General features: G+C 36.6%; 1 protein-coding gene across 11 annotated transcripts in view; it reads left to right on the top strand.

Moving 5' to 3' along the window:
* APC (APC regulator of WNT signaling pathway) overlaps positions 1 to 16,016 on the top strand; it is a 148,779-nt gene that overhangs the window by 73,434 nt on the left and 59,329 nt on the right. For all 11 annotated transcript variants that reach the window (XM_032625539.1, XM_032625538.1, XM_032625543.1 and 8 more), the window contains 3 exons: positions 1,604 to 1,805; positions 6,095 to 6,203; positions 8,476 to 8,589. In XM_032625539.1, the coding sequence (XP_032481430.1) occupies positions 1,604 to 1,805; positions 6,095 to 6,203; positions 8,476 to 8,589 (425 nt within the window). The remainder of the gene's footprint in view (positions 1 to 1,603; positions 1,806 to 6,094; positions 6,204 to 8,475; positions 8,590 to 16,016) is intronic.

The following is a 16,016-nucleotide window of genomic DNA, read 5'->3' on the forward strand; positions in this document are numbered from 1 at the left end:
AAGAGCTTTTGCCCAGCAAAGGAAACTATAAACAAGACCAAAGGACAACCCTCAGAATGGGGGAAAATATTTGCAAATGAAGCAACTGACAAAGGATTAATCTCCAAGATTTACAAGCAGCTCATTCAGCTCAATAACAAAAAAACAAACAACCCAATCCAAAATTGGGCAGAAGACCTAAATAGACATTTCTCCAAAGAAGATATACAGATTGCCAACAAACATATGAAAGAATGCTCAACATCATTTATCATTAGAGAAATGCAAATCAAAACTACAATGAGATATCATCTCACGCTGGTCAGAATGGCCATCATCAAAAAATCTAGAAACAATAAATGCTGGAGAGGGTGTGGAGAAAAGGGAACCCTCTTGCACTGTTGGTGGGAATGTAAATTGATAGAGCCACTATGGAGAACAGTATGGAGGTTCCTTAAAAAACTACAAATAGAACTACCATATGACCCAGCAATCCCACGACTGGGCATATACCCTGAGAAAACCATAATTCAAAAAGAGTCATGTACCAAAATGTTCATTGCAGCTCTATTTACAATAACCAGGACATGGAAGCAACCTAAGTGTCCATCATCAGATGAATGGATAAAGAAGATGTGGCACATATGTACAATGGAATATTACTCAGCCATAAAAAGAAATAAAATTGAGATATTTGTAGTGAGGTGGATGGACCTAGAGTCTGTCATACAGAGTGAAGTAAGTCAGAAAGAGAAAGACAAATACCCTATACTAACACATATATATGGAATCTAAGGGAAAAAAAGGTCATGAAGAACCTAGGGGTAAGTCGGAAATAAAGACACAAACCTACTAGAGAATGGAGTTGAGGATATGGGGAGCGGGAAGGGTAAGCTGTGACAGAGAGAGTGGCATGGACATATATACACTACCAAACGTAAAATAGATAGCTCGTGGGAAGCAGCCACATAGCACAGGGAGATCAGCTAGGTGGTTTGTGACCACCTAGAGGGGTGGGATAGGGAGGGTGGGAGGGAGGGAGACGCAAGAGGGAAGAGATATGGGAACATATATATATGTATAACTGATTCACTTTGTTATAAAGCACAAACTAACACACCATTGTAAAGCAATTATACTCCAATAAAGATGTTAAAAAAAATACCGTATGCTAACATACATATATGGAATTTAAAAAAAAAGATCTGAAGAACTTAGGGGCGAGACGGCAATAAAGACACAGACCAACTAGAGAATGGACTTGAAGATATGGGGAGGGGGAAGGGTAATCTGGGACAAAGTGAGAGAGTGGCATGGACACATATACACTACCAAATGTAAAATAGATAGCTGGTGGGAAGCAGCCGCATAGCACAGGGAGATCATCTCAGTGCTTTGTGACCACATAGCGAGGGTGGGAGGGGGACGCAAGAGGGAAGAGATATGGGGATATATGTATATGTATAGCTGATTCACTTTGTTATAAAGCAGACCCTAGCACACCATTGTAAAGCAATTATACTCCAATAAAGATTTTAAAAAATGAAAAGATAATATTGCATTAGCAGTATTTTAGAGCACTTAAAGCAATTGTTTTATGAAAACTTGTCTGTATTTTATTTAGAACTTAACTTAGATAGCAGTAATTTTCCTGGAGTGAAACTACGGTCAAAAATGTCCCTCCGTTCTTACGGAAGCCGAGAAGGATCTGTATCTAGTCGTTCAGGAGAGTGCAGTCCTGTTCCTATGGGTTCATTTCCGAGAAGAGGGTTTGTAAATGGAAGCAGAGAAAATACCGGTTATTTAGAAGAACTTGAAAAAGAGAGGTAACTTTTCTTCATTAAATGGTAAACTTGTATGCTCCAATTTTTGCTAGTATTTTGTCATTTTTTAATGATACAAGATAGGAATTATGAAGCGTGTGTGGTGGATGATCACAAACAGAGAGCATTGTGCATTTATTATCTCAAAAACAGTATGTTATTGATTGTACTTACCTTAAATCAAAAAAATGTAAAGGAGGCAATTTCTTGGGATTCTGAACTTCTGCTTCGTCACTTAAATACTCACACGCTCTGTACATTGAGTAATACACATGATCACAATAGTTATATCTGGCTAAAATATGTAACTGATTTTTAATTGAATTTCTGGTTATCTTTTGAAATGAATTAAATAACTACTAGATCCAGTATAAGATGACTGTTTCCATTATTAAAGGCCTATCACAAGTGGCCACAAATGAAACATTTTTTAATTTATCAGTTTCCAAGTCTAAAAAACATTACTTGACATAGAATAAGTTCTGGTTTCTCAGAGCTAGCATATTAATTCTTTTCTTCTTGAAGTTAAAATCATCTCACTATGAGTATCAGAATATATATCGTTATTAGGAACTTTGTCAGGTGTTTTGTACCTTCTAAAAACGTATAAATTTCTTTATGTGTGATAAATACCATATTATATTTATATTCCTAAAAGTTGTATTAGACTTTCAAGAAATATTCAAATGTATAAATGTTACATATTACCTCTGGGACCTTGGTCAAGTCACTAAATTTTTGTGTCATTCCCTTCTGTAAAATAGGGATATGATTCTACCTTGTGGAGTTATGAAAAATGAATATTAATATATGGAAAATGCCTAGCATATCTCACTGAGAGGCAAAAGACCTTTTACTACTTTCCCTCTGGTTTCAGGTTTGTCCATCTCTAAAAATAGGGATAATCATCTGGACCAGAAATAGTGTTAAGCTTTCTTTACTCTTCTTAGTTTACATGAGTCTGTTTCATACCTTGAATCGCGACTGTTTCTGAGAGTCTAGGAAACACTATCCTGAAAAATAAGAAGCTAATAACTAGGGTGTACAATCTTCCATCTCTTTGTCCCCTTTGAGCTCTGCTAAGAGGAATGTGAGCATACTGACTTTCCTAGGAACTTTGCTTCATGTAGATAAAAGTCTAATTTTATTAGCAGAGAGAGAGGGGGGAGAGTATGTGTGTAGTTCTGATATATCTTGTGTCCTCTTAGTTTTCACTGTGTTTGGAGGTAAATTTAGTTTTTGTTTATGTGACAAAACCTTTATTTTGCTCTCACACCTGATAGTTTGGATAGGTCTAGGCTCAAACTTATTTTCCTTCTTCATAATCAATGTCACTGATGAAAAATTTGTTACCGGTCTGATTCACATTCCTTTCCGGGGAACCATTTTTCTTCTTTTGAAGCTTTCAGAATGCCTTGGGATATGTGTTTTCTTGATTCATCATGCTGTATACTCACTGTGCCCTTTTTCTCTGGAAATGTATTTTCTTCAGCTTTTGAAAATTCTGTTATTTCTTTGATGATTTTTCTCCCTCTGTTTTTCTATTCTTTCTTTCTAGATATCCCTTAAGTCATAGATCAACTATCTCTGTGTCTCTTTTTTTTTTTCTTGTTTTCTGTATTGCCCAAGATAATTGAGATAAGTGTTAGAAAGTAGTCAAGCCAGAACTCAAACCCAGGTCCATAACCTTTTTGAACTTCAGTTTTCCAGTCTGTAAAATTAGCATAAGAATAACTACTAGGGCTTCCCTGGTAGCGCAATGGTTGAGAGTCCGCTTGCCGATTCAGGGGACATGGGTTCATGCCCTGGTCCGGGAGGATCCCACATGCCACGGAGCGGCTGGGCCCGTGGGCCATGGCTGCTGAGCCTGCGCGTCCAGAGCCTGTGCTCCGCAACGGGAGAGGCCACAGCAGTGAGAGGCCCACGTATCGCAAAAAAAAAAAAAGAAGAATAACTACCTTAAAAGATGTTGTGAGGATAAAATTCGATTTTTAAAAAAGTACTTAGCACTATGTCTGATACACTCAATAGGCAGCTATTGTCACATTAGCCATTAATACATTTAACAAATATTTAAGTGCATAATACATGTGTCATGCTCTTCTAGATGATCTTGAATTAGCTAGAGGACTAAGAAGACATGAGATTTACATTTTAAAGAAGACTCTTGACAGTCACTAAATAAGCCATTAGTACACCAAACAAACCACAGAGACCCACCAGCTTCTGGGTCTGGACCTTGTTTCAGTGTTGAGTCTTAAGCACTGTTGTGTAGGTTACAAGATCAGCTACTCTAAACTAACCACTTGTTATCATGCTGGCTCAAGACTTGGTAACTTTTGCTTCCCCAGAGCATTTTGCCACAGTTCAATCTTAAACTTGAGAGTAACAACTTGTCCCTCTTCTCCTTAACATTTTCCTCACTCCACGGCCATCACTAACATTAGCCTATCCATTTAAGCACTTTTAGCACCCAAATCTTATTTAAATAAGCCTATTTATTGGAGAGTAATCAGAGGAAATAGCATCTCCATCTATCCCTTATTTCCCCACCTTAGTCCTGGTAGGTCCTACAGGTACTCACCAGGGAACATTGAAAAATAGAATCAGATCTCATTTTTATTTCAGTTTTAGTATCCAGCCTGTGAAAGAGATTCAAGATTTCTACATTGCTTTCTCCTGGTTCTTTCATCAAAAATGGAAGGGAGGGGACAGCTTCTCATTGGTTAGCACACCTCCCCCACCCCAGGTTGTTAAATCATAACCAGGGCCTGGCTTCCTTCCCATGGATTCCCTCACTACTGAGGTTGCCACATCAAAAGTGAAGGCTTATTTCTTATTTTTTAAATTGCTTCTCAGTAAAGGAAAGGGAATTTTAGCAAGAATAGAACCTTCCACATACTCACATGCATACATATTCTTCAAGAAAATATAATCAAATAGAATTTTAAAGTAACAGTGTCAGAGTGGGGAACAACTCTGTGTAGGAGCAAACCCCAGAAGCCATAATAAAAAATATCCTCAGGTCTGACTACGGGAAAATTAAAATTTTCTACATGGCAAAAACATAGTGAAAAAACAAGTGTAAACTGAGAAAAAAATATTTATAACTGACAAAGTGCTATCATTCTTAATATAGAAGAGGTCCTATAAATAAGAAAAAGTCACAGAAATGGAAATACAAATGGATTTTAAACTTGAAAAAATACTTAACCTTACTCATACTAATAGAAATCAAATTATAACCATAGTGATGTACCATTTCTTAAAATCCTAGGTATGTAAAAATTCTTTAAACATTTGATAAAATGTTTGCATTGGTGAAGGTGGCAAGAGCATAAATAGGTACAATACCTAATAAGGGCAATAATTTTAAAATTTACATACCCTAGGAATTTATCTTCTGTACATGCTTGCACATTTGTGAAATGAACTTATGTATAAGGATATTCAGTGCAGCATTGTTTGTAATAGCAAAAGATTAGAAAGATCCTAAATGCTCTCCAACATAGAACCAGTTATAGTTTATCCCTGTCTTTGCAGCTAGCAAAAAACACATAGGACCTTCTTATGTTCTGATAGAGTGATCTCCAAGATATTTTTAAGTGGGAAAAAAAAAGTTATAGGACAACACATATAAAAATATGCTACTATTTATGTTTTAAAAATGTACATGTAATTATATATATATATATCCTTGCATTTTTATAGAGCATCTCTGGAAATAATATACACGAGAGTGATAATAGTGGTCGCTTTGGGAAAGAGCCACATGAAAGGAGATAGATCATATACTTCTTGTACCTACCAATTTTTTCCCATTAACACTCTTATTTTACATTTATCTTTATAATGGTCAGATATGGAGTATCTTGATATAGATTGTTATTGAGGATATCATCGATTAGGTTGTGAGGAATTATATAACAAATTCATCTTCAAATTCCAAACTAAGAAAGCGTTTCTCTCCCTCAGAATAATTTCCTCTTATTACACAGTGACAATATATTTCTTACTGTTTTAACTGCTGAGAAGCTGAAAGCTACATCTATGTCCAATGCAGTAGTTCCCTGTACTCTAGGTTTGTTTTTTGCATAATTACTGCTTTTCTTTACTCCTTTATTATACTTTTTATTCTTGTATTAAGTCCCACCTTCAAAAATCCAAAATTAATAAAATTTTCATTTATTCATTATACTTTAAATAGAGAACAGTACAGTTACAGCTTATCAGAACTGCTGTTGTGTGTGCTATATTAGCATTGTGTAAACTTAACTTTTTTTGAAAAACAGATCATTGCTTCTTGCTGACCTTGACAAAGAAGAAAAGGAAAAAGACTGGTATTATGCTCAACTTCAGAATCTCACTAAAAGAATAGATAGTCTTCCTTTAACTGAAAATGTAAGTAACTTGACGAAGTGACTTATTTGTAACATCTAAAAGTATATATAAATTTATAACTGCATTTATAGTTATTTGTAAACAGTAATATGTTTTATCCAACTTTAAACCTAAATATATAATAATGAATTTTGTTTATAAAGATGATAAAACTTCATTACACTCAAGCATATTTATTTTAAGTCCCTTGTTAAGAAAACCTCTTAAGTTTGAATACTAAAGGACTCAGGGTTCTACTAGGAAACTGGTTTTTTATTCTGTGTGTTCAATTACCAGACGTACTCTGTAGAAATGTTTATTACCATCTGTCTGTTTTTTGAACTGTATTACAGGACTCATGCCAGATAATTTTTGCATTAAAAGTATCTTTGAGGGCTTCCCTGGTGGCGCAGTGGTTGAGAGTCCGCCTGCCGATGCAGGGGACGCGGGTTCGTGCCCCGGTCCGGGAAGATCCCACATGCCGCGAAGCGGCTGGGCCCGTGAGCCATGGCCGCTGAGCCTGCGCGTCCGGAGCCTGTGCTCCGCAACGGGAGAGGCCACAGCAGTGAGAGGCCCGCGTACCTCAAAAAAAAGAGGCCCGCGTCCCCCAAAAAAAAAAAAAAAAAAAAAAAAAGTATCTTTGAGATAACTTGTGTCCTATTCAAACGACAGTATCTGGTGGTATGGATCTTAGGGCTTTTTGCAGGTATACTAAATTTGTTTTGCAAATATAACTATGTAAAAAAAAAATAATTTAATTCTGTCAGCCTCTTCCTCCCCACCCACCCTCTCCATGTCAACTATTTTATTCATGGGATGGCACATGTAAGAACATTTCTGAAATACATTAATAACAATAATTTTAAACAGACTATATTTTAACTGTTATCCATAAAATTTAAAATAATTTTTAAAAAGGGAAAAAATAGGCTAATTAAAATATATCTCCCGCTCTTAGCTTAAATTTTTCATTTTCTTTTCTTTGGTCCCACCTCACGGCTCGTGGGATCTTAGTTCCCTGACCAGGGATCAAACCCAGGCCCTCAACAATGAAAGCACAGAGTCCTAGCCTCTGGACCACCAGGGAATTCCACACATGCAGCTTTTTATTGGGCATATAGAGCATGAAAAATCTATAGCACTTCCTTAACTCGTCATGGTCCATTATAACTCTGTTACCTATCATTTTGTCTAGTCATATTTTTAGCCTTTATCACCTCTTGGAGCATGTCTTTGCAAGTTTATTTACCTTGTCCTTTTCATCCTTTTTTATGCCTAGCAGTTACCACAGTACCTGGAATTTTAGTTAAAGGGCAAATAAAATTTTGAATGAATTAACACCCACTCTGTGAAGTACTTTTTTTGGTTTGTTTCAGCTTGGGTTCACATTTGGATTTTTACCAAAAAGTTTGTGTTGTCTCACAATTAATGATTATATTATATAAAAGCTTTTTCTTATTCCATTTTCTTCTTTTTACAAATAGGAAAGTTCTCTCTGTTTAGTCTACATGTATACAACAGTCCGTACCTAAAATTGAGGTATAAACTTAAGGATGATGGACCTGATTCTTGATTATTCTATGTTGTCCACATTACTATTCTAGTTTTTAGTAATTCAAAGTACTACCTCTTCAGAGCAGAAGGATTATAAGGTGACTGAAGATAGGCTTACCCTAACTGGACCGATTATATATTTAATTTAATCTATTTATTTATAAAATATATTTATTTATGGCTGCATTGAGTCTTCGTTGCTGCGCGCAGGCTTTCTCTAGTTCTGGCGAGCAGGGGCTACTCTTTGGTGCACAGGCTTCTCATTGTGGTGGCTTCTCTTGTTGCAGAGCACAGGCTCTAGGCGCGCAGACTTCAGTAGTTGTGGCACACAGGCTCAGTAGTTGTGGCACACAGGCTTAGTTGCTCCACAGCATGTGGGATCTTCCTGGACCAGGGCTCAAACCCATGTCCCCTGCATTGGCAGGCAGATTCTTAACCACTGTGCCACCAGGGAAGTCCCCAATTATATATTTTAAATGAAAGTGTACAATTTAATTAAAGCTGTTTGTGACTATGGGGCAATAAAAGTGTTTCAACTCTGCATTTCACATCAGAGACCCAGTCTGAGCGTAGCACTTATAATCAAGTTTTAGGACTCCTTGGAGTAAAAAATAATTCTCTCATGCACAGTAACTTACATATTTGCTTATTCATTTTCTTTATTGGTACTTATATGCTGTTTTATTTTTACTGATAAACACACAAGATATTAACGTTTCCATTGTATTTGTGGTTTTAGTTTTCCTTACAGACAGATATGACCAGAAGGCAGTTGGAATATGAAGCAAGGCAAATCAGAGTTGCAATGGAAGAACAACTGGGTACTTGCCAGGATATGGAAAAACGAGCACAGGTAACTTATTTATTATTAAACTGTGAAACAGCACTTGCTAGAGATCTATTAAGAATCTAATGAATTACAGCTCTGTTACCATTGATTAAATTTTATTATTAGAGATATGTTAAAATCTGTCTTTACTTTGACACTAGTTCAAAATAAGAATAATTTACCATGACCCTGATACCAAAACCAGACAAAGATGTCACAAAGATCATGCATCTATCACTGATGAACATAGTTGCAAAAATACTCAACAAAATACTAGCAAACAGAATCCAACAGCACATTAAAAGTATCATACACCATGATCAAGTGGGGTTTATCCCAGGAATGCAAGGATTCTCCAATATATGCAAGTCAATCAATGTGATACACCATATTAACAAATTAAAGGAGAAAAACCGTATGATCATCTCAATAGATGCAGAGAAAGCTTTTGACAAAATTCAACATCCAATTATGATAAAAACCCTCCAGAAAGTAGGCATAGAGGGAACATACCTCAACATAATAAAGGCCATATATGACAAACCCACAGCCAGCATCGTCGTCAGTGGTGAAAAACTGAAACCATTTTCACTAAGATCAGGAACAAGGCAAGGTTGCCCACTCTCACCACTGTTATTCAACATAGTTTTGGAAGTTTTAGCCACAGCAGTCAGAGAAGAAAAAGAAATAAAAGGAATCCAAATCAGAAAAGAAGAAGGAAAGCTGTCACTGTTTGCAGATGACATGATACTATACATAGAGAATCCAAAAGATGCTACCAGAAAACTACTAGGGCTAATCAATGAATTTGGTAAAGTAGCGGGATACAAACTTAATGCACAGAAATCTCTTGCATTCCTATACACTAATGATGAAAAATCTGACAGTGAAATTAAGAAAACACTCCCATTTACCACTGCAAGAAAAAGAATAAAATACCTAGGAATAAACCTACCTAAGGAGACAAAAGGCCTGTATGCAGAAAATTTTAAGACACTGATGAAAGAAATTAAAGATGATACAAACAGATGGAGAGATATACCATGTTCTTGGATTGGAATAATAAACATTGTGAAAATGACTATACTACCCAAAGCAATCTATAGATTCAGTGCAATCCCTATCAAACTACCACTGGCATTTTTCATAGAACTATAACAAAAAACTTCACAATGTGTATGGAAACACAAAAGACCCCAAATAGCCAAAGCAATCTTGAGAAAGAAAAACGGAGCTGGAGGAATCAGGCTCCCAGTCTTCAGACTATACTACAAAGCTACAGTAATTAAGGCAATATGGTACTGGTACAAAAACAGAAATATAGATCAATGGAACAGGATAGAAAGCCCAGAGTTAACCATGCACATATGGTCACCTTATCTTTTTTTTTTTTTTTTTTTTTTTAACGGTACACCGGCCTCTCACTGTTGTGGCCTCTCCCGTTGTGGAGCACAGGCTCCGGACGCACAGGCCCAGCAGCCATGGCTCACGTGCCCAGCCGGTCCACGGCATTTGGGATCTTCCCAGACCTGGGCATGAACCCATGTCCCCTGCATCAGCAGGTGGACTCTCAACCACTGCGCCACCAGGGAAGCCCCACCTTATCTTTGATAAAGGAGGCAAGAATATACAGTGGAGAAAAGACTGCCTCTTCAATAAGTGGTTCTGGGAAAACTGGACAGCTACATGTAAAAGAATGAAATTAGAACACTCCCTAACACCATACACAAAAATAAACTCAAAATGGATTAAAGACCTAAAAGTAAAGCCAGACACTATCAAACTCTTAGAGGAAAACATAAGGAGAATACTGTATGACATAAATCACAGCAAGATCCTGTTTGACCCACCCACCTCCTAGAGAAATGGAAATAAAAACAAAAATAAACAAATGGGACCTAATGAAACTTAAAAGCTTTTGCACAGTAAAGGAAACCATAAACAAGACGAAAAGACAACCCTGGAGTGGGAGAATATACTTGCAAATGAAGCAACTGACAAAGGATTAATCTCCAAAACATACAAGCAGCTCATGCAGCTCAATATCAAAAAACAACCCAATCCAAAAATGGGCAGAAGACCTGAATAGACATTTCTCCAAAGAAGATATACAGATTGCCAACAAACACATGAAAGAATGCTCAACATCATTAGAGAAATGCAAATCAAAACTACAATGCGATATCATCTCACACCAGTCAGAATGGTCATCATCAAAAAATCTACAAACCATAAATGCTGGAGAGGGTGTGGGGAAAAGGGAACCCTCTTGCACTGTTGGTGGGAATGTAAATTCATACAGCCACTATGGAGAACAATATGGAGGTTCCTTAAAAAACTAAAAGTAGAACTCTCATATGACCCAGCAATCCCACTACTGTGCATATCCCCTGAGAATACCATAATTCAAAAAGAGTCATGTACCACAATGTTCACTGCAGCTATATTTACAGTAGCCAGGATGTCCATTGACAGGTGAATGGATAAAGATGTGGCACATATATACAATGGAATATTACTCAGCCATAAAAAGAAACGAAATTGAGTTATTTGTAGTGAGGTGGATGGACCTCGAGACTGTCATACAGAGTGAAGTAAGTCAGAAAGAGAAAAATAAATACCGTATGCTAACACACATATATGGAATTAAAAAAAAAGTTCTGAAGAACCTAGGGGCAAGATGGTAATAAAGACACAGACCTACTGGAGAATGGACTTGAGGATATGGGAAGGGGGTAGGGTAATCTGGGACAAAGAGCGTGGTATGGACATATATACACTACCAAATGTAAAATAGCTCATGGGAAGCAGCTGCATAGCGCAAGGAGATCAGCTTGGTGCTTTGTGACCACCTAGAGAGGTAGGATAGGGAGGGTGGGAGGGAGATGCAAGAGGGAGGAGATATGGGGATATGTGTATATGTATAGCTCATTCGCTTTGTTATAAAGCAGAAACTAACACACCATTGTAAAGCAATTATACGCCAATAAAAAGTTAAAAAAAAATTTACCATGGCTGCTGGGTAACATAACCAGTGTTCACATAATTCTGCCTTCATATTTCATTTCCCTGATGCTGTTCTGCTATGCCTTGGAATTATGAGGGAAGAAGAATTAGATGCTCATCTTCTGGTAGCTGATAGCTAGCTTCTGTTAGCTATTTGTTAATAATTGTCCACAGTACATCTTTCCCTCCTAACTCTGTTTAAATGACTGAACATGTAAGACTAGAATGGCCAGCTAATGAACATAGGGAAGTGGATCCCAGGAAGACCTGAAGAAGCCATGAGAAAAAAATGTGGGATCTCATTTGCAAGGAGAAAGGATGGATAAAAATTCCAAATAAAATAAGAATAGAGTAAAAGTTTTTTAAGGAATAATTATGTATCAGAAACCAGAAGCCAACTTTATATTAACTTGAATAGAGAAATAATAAGATTATTATCATTGCACTCATTAATATGGTTGGGTGCTTGCTGTCATCACTATTATTTAACTGTGTTTGGAGGTCCACTAATTCAGTTAGAAAGAAAATAAGTTGTTTAAATACTACACTATTTTCCAACTAGAAGGGAAGAGACCAAATAATTGTCATTTGTAAATTATATGGTTGTTTGCCTAGAAGAGCTGTAGAGAAGAGTCAAAACATATTTCAGGTAATGAGAGAATTGAGTAAGGTGGCTGGAGTTAAGGTACAGTACAAAAATTAGTAGGTTTTCTCTAGTAGCAATAGCTACCATTTGGAAATGGAAGATGGGGTAGGAGGACCTGTTTACAATAACAGGACACTTTAAAATACCTGGAACATACCCACATGAAGAAAAATATAAAATTGCTAAAGGATGCAAAATGTGGCCTTAAAAATAGAGGAGCCTATGCTGCTGCCTGTATTGTATCTGGGGTATCTGGTTGAAGTGCCCCCTACATACCTGACCCCAGGGAATCGTGGAAGAGGGGCGGACCCAGTTGGTAAGGGTCATGCAGGGTATGGAGGGGTGGAGCGGTATGATCAGGCCACCCAAGATGGCTGTTGTCTTGCTCTCTGTACATCCCCTGCTCAACCAGTGCCTGCTTCACCTACACCCCATTCACATGACTGACCTTCCTGCAGGCTTGCCCCAGGCCCCAGCTGGTGATTGCTCTCATCAATGGGGCAGTGAGGGACTTCCCCCTCTGCTAGTTTCTGCTGACTTCCCTGGTAACTAATGAGCCCGCCTGAGGTAATTCTCCTTATAACTAGCAAATCTCCCCTTCCACCGGGAGGGAAACCCGCTGCCATGTCCTGCCGGCTGTCCGCCGCACATGGTGGGGTGTCACTCCAGGACCTTGCTTCAGGTGTGTAAGATCCCCCAATCCATTAAACCATTGATGTCTCTGTTGCTGAAAAAAATAAATAAGGAAGCCTAGGTGAGAAGACTTTAATATCGTAAAAATGTCTTTCTTTAAAAAGTTGATATATAATACAATTCCAGTCATAACCTTAAATTTTTTTTGGAGCCCGGAAAAATGATTCTAAAGTTCGCAAAGTAAAAATTTGCAAAAATATTTAAGAAAATTATGAGTGAGGATTTACCTTACCATTTGTTAAAACTTACTGTAGAGGTGTTGTAGTGATCATAGTATGATAGCACAGGTATAGATGTAGGCAAATAGAACAGAATAGAGACTAGAAAAAGATATAAGAAAATATGGAATCTTTTAATGATAAAAGTTATAAATTTGGGGGGAAATGGTAAATAACTCAATAAACGCATAGGTATAACTAGGAACCTGTTTGGTAGAAGAGAAATTGAATTAGATCCCTAACTCACATCTTGTACATGAACAGTCATAGGTGGATTAAATATCTAAATGTAAAAAATAAACATAAATTAATAGAAAATATAGAACAAGAGAGATCTTAATTAAGAATGGAAACATAAGCAATAAAGGCAGGGTGGGAAACAGGATTTATTTCGTAAAAATTTAAAACATTCATCCTGCAGAAAATAAACTAAGGGAAGAAGGTTAATATCCCTGTACTATAAGAATTCCTACAAACAATAAGAAAAAGACAACGCTTTTTTTTTGTGTGTGTGGTATGTGGGCCTCTCACTGTTGTGGCCTCTCCCGCTGCGGAGCACAGGCTCAGCCGGCCACGGCTCACGGGCCCAGCCGCTCCGCGGCATGTGGGATCTTCCCGGACCGGGGCACGAACCCATGTCCCCTGCATCGGCAGGCGGACTCTCAACCACTGCGCCAACAGGGAAGCCCGAGAACTCTTTTTTTATATGGGCAGAGGATGTAAACATTCAATTTATTGAAAAGAAAATGTAAATGACCAGTAAAACATACGAATGACTGGGGAACAATTTAGGGAAAGTTGAAACAAAATCCACTCTTGCCCATGCATGTGTTAGTCTCTAGCTATCTCTGTTAACAGTTTGGTTGTTTATTTATTTTCTCCATTATTTGTTCAACACATATTTGCACCTAGTATGGTGGTGCCTGCTCTCCTCTATGCCTAATTTTTCACTGTTAAAACAACTCTGATAAACATACTTATTCATATCCTGTAAACACGCGCAACAGTTTCTCTAGGTCAAGAGTCAGTCTATTTCTTAAAGAGCTGTATGGTAAATATTTTAGACTTTGTGGCCATATGGTCTCTGTCGTAACTACTCAGCTCTGCCTTTGTAGCAAGAAGGTAACCATAGATGACAATATATAAGCAGATGGGCATGGCTGTGTTACAGTAAAACTTAATCCATAAATACAGATGGCTACCAAGCCCTAATTTGCTGACCTCTGCTCTAGGGTATATACCTAAAAGCGTAATTGCCGGTCATAAGGTATGAGTGTTTTGAATAGTGTGTGCCAAATTGCACTCAAAATGATTTTATCAGTTTACATTTCTCCTAGTCGTATGTGAGAATTCCCATTTCTTTTGCCTGATTTTTTCAGCAATTGTGAGTCACATTTTATAATTAACAGTCAATGGGCATTTGAAGCATTATCTTGTCATTTAGTTTGTACTTCCATGAGTGCTACTGAAGCTGATTATCTTTTCATGTATTTAGTAGATTTTCATTTTGTCATTTTCCCATATCCTTTGCCCATTTTCTATTATGTTAAATGTCTTATTCTTAAGTATTTGAGAGATATGTTTATATCCTCTAGATACCAATCTGTTATACATAATGTATATCACAACCCCTCCCTACCAAATATGTTACCTACTTTAGCTTCATGATAACAAAATTAATTTTTGTTATAAAGCTAAATTAATTGTATTGCCATATTTGTGCTTTCTTTGACCTATTTATACATCTTTTCCTATCCTTAAAGATACCCTCGTATTTTTTTCTAATAGTTTTAATGTTTTATTTTTACAATTAGGTCTTTAATTCATCTCACATTTGCTATTATATATGTTTTGGAGGTAGGACTCTAATTATATATACACACACACATATGATTTTTATATCAATGTATATATAATTATTTAATATATACAATATAATTTTGATTATTTAATAAATATATATTATTATATAATATATAATTAATTATGTATACAAATATACATAACACAGATATACACAGATCGATGCATATTTATGTTGTTAACTAAATTTCCCATTATCACTTCCTGGATGTGCCACTGTTTTCCCATGGATTGGTAATGCTGTCTCTGGCATCTGAGAAGTTTGTATTTGCTGGATATTTGTAGACTCGATTCTATTAGTCTGTTTTAGGTTCTCTGTCCCTGCACTGATAACCACATTTGTTTTATTTGCTATAGCTTTATTAATCTTGGTACCTAGTAGGATGAGTCCTTCTTATTTTTGTTTGTAAAAATGTGTTTATATTCTGTTTTGTTACTCATCAAATTCAAGGAAAAGCCTTATGGGCTTTTGATCAGAATTACATTGAATTTATAATTAATTTGAGGAGAATTTGTATCTTTACAATATAAAGATTGGTTCTTGGTTGAAAGGGTGACTCTGGAGCCAGTCCTCTGGGGTTCTAATTCCCTACCTGTCACTTACCAGCACTGTGATCTTGGGTAAACTCTGTCTCAGTTTTCCCATTGGTAAAATACAAATAATGATTCCCTGTAAAATGTGAGGATTAAATGAGTTAATATATGTAAAACACTTGGAATCCAACAAACAGAAAACACTCAGGAAATATTAGGTATTGTTATTAATTTTTTAATTACATTTATCTCCGTTCATTTAGGTCTTATTTTATGTCCTTCAAAAAAGTTTCATAATATTCTTCATAAAACTCTTACACATCCTTTTTTTTACATTTATTCCTAGATATCTTACAGTTTTTGTTGCATTGTGAATGGGATTTTCTTTAATTACATTACTAAATCTGATTTATGTGTCCAGCAGTCTTCCTGAACTTTCCTCAGTAGTTTAATAAGATTTTCTTGGATTTTCCATTCAAACTGTTTTTTTG

The sequence above is a fragment of the Phocoena sinus genome, chromosome 3, assembly GCF_008692025.1.
Source record: "Phocoena sinus isolate mPhoSin1 chromosome 3, mPhoSin1.pri, whole genome shotgun sequence".
Lineage (NCBI taxonomy): Eukaryota > Metazoa > Chordata > Mammalia > Artiodactyla > Phocoenidae > Phocoena > Phocoena sinus.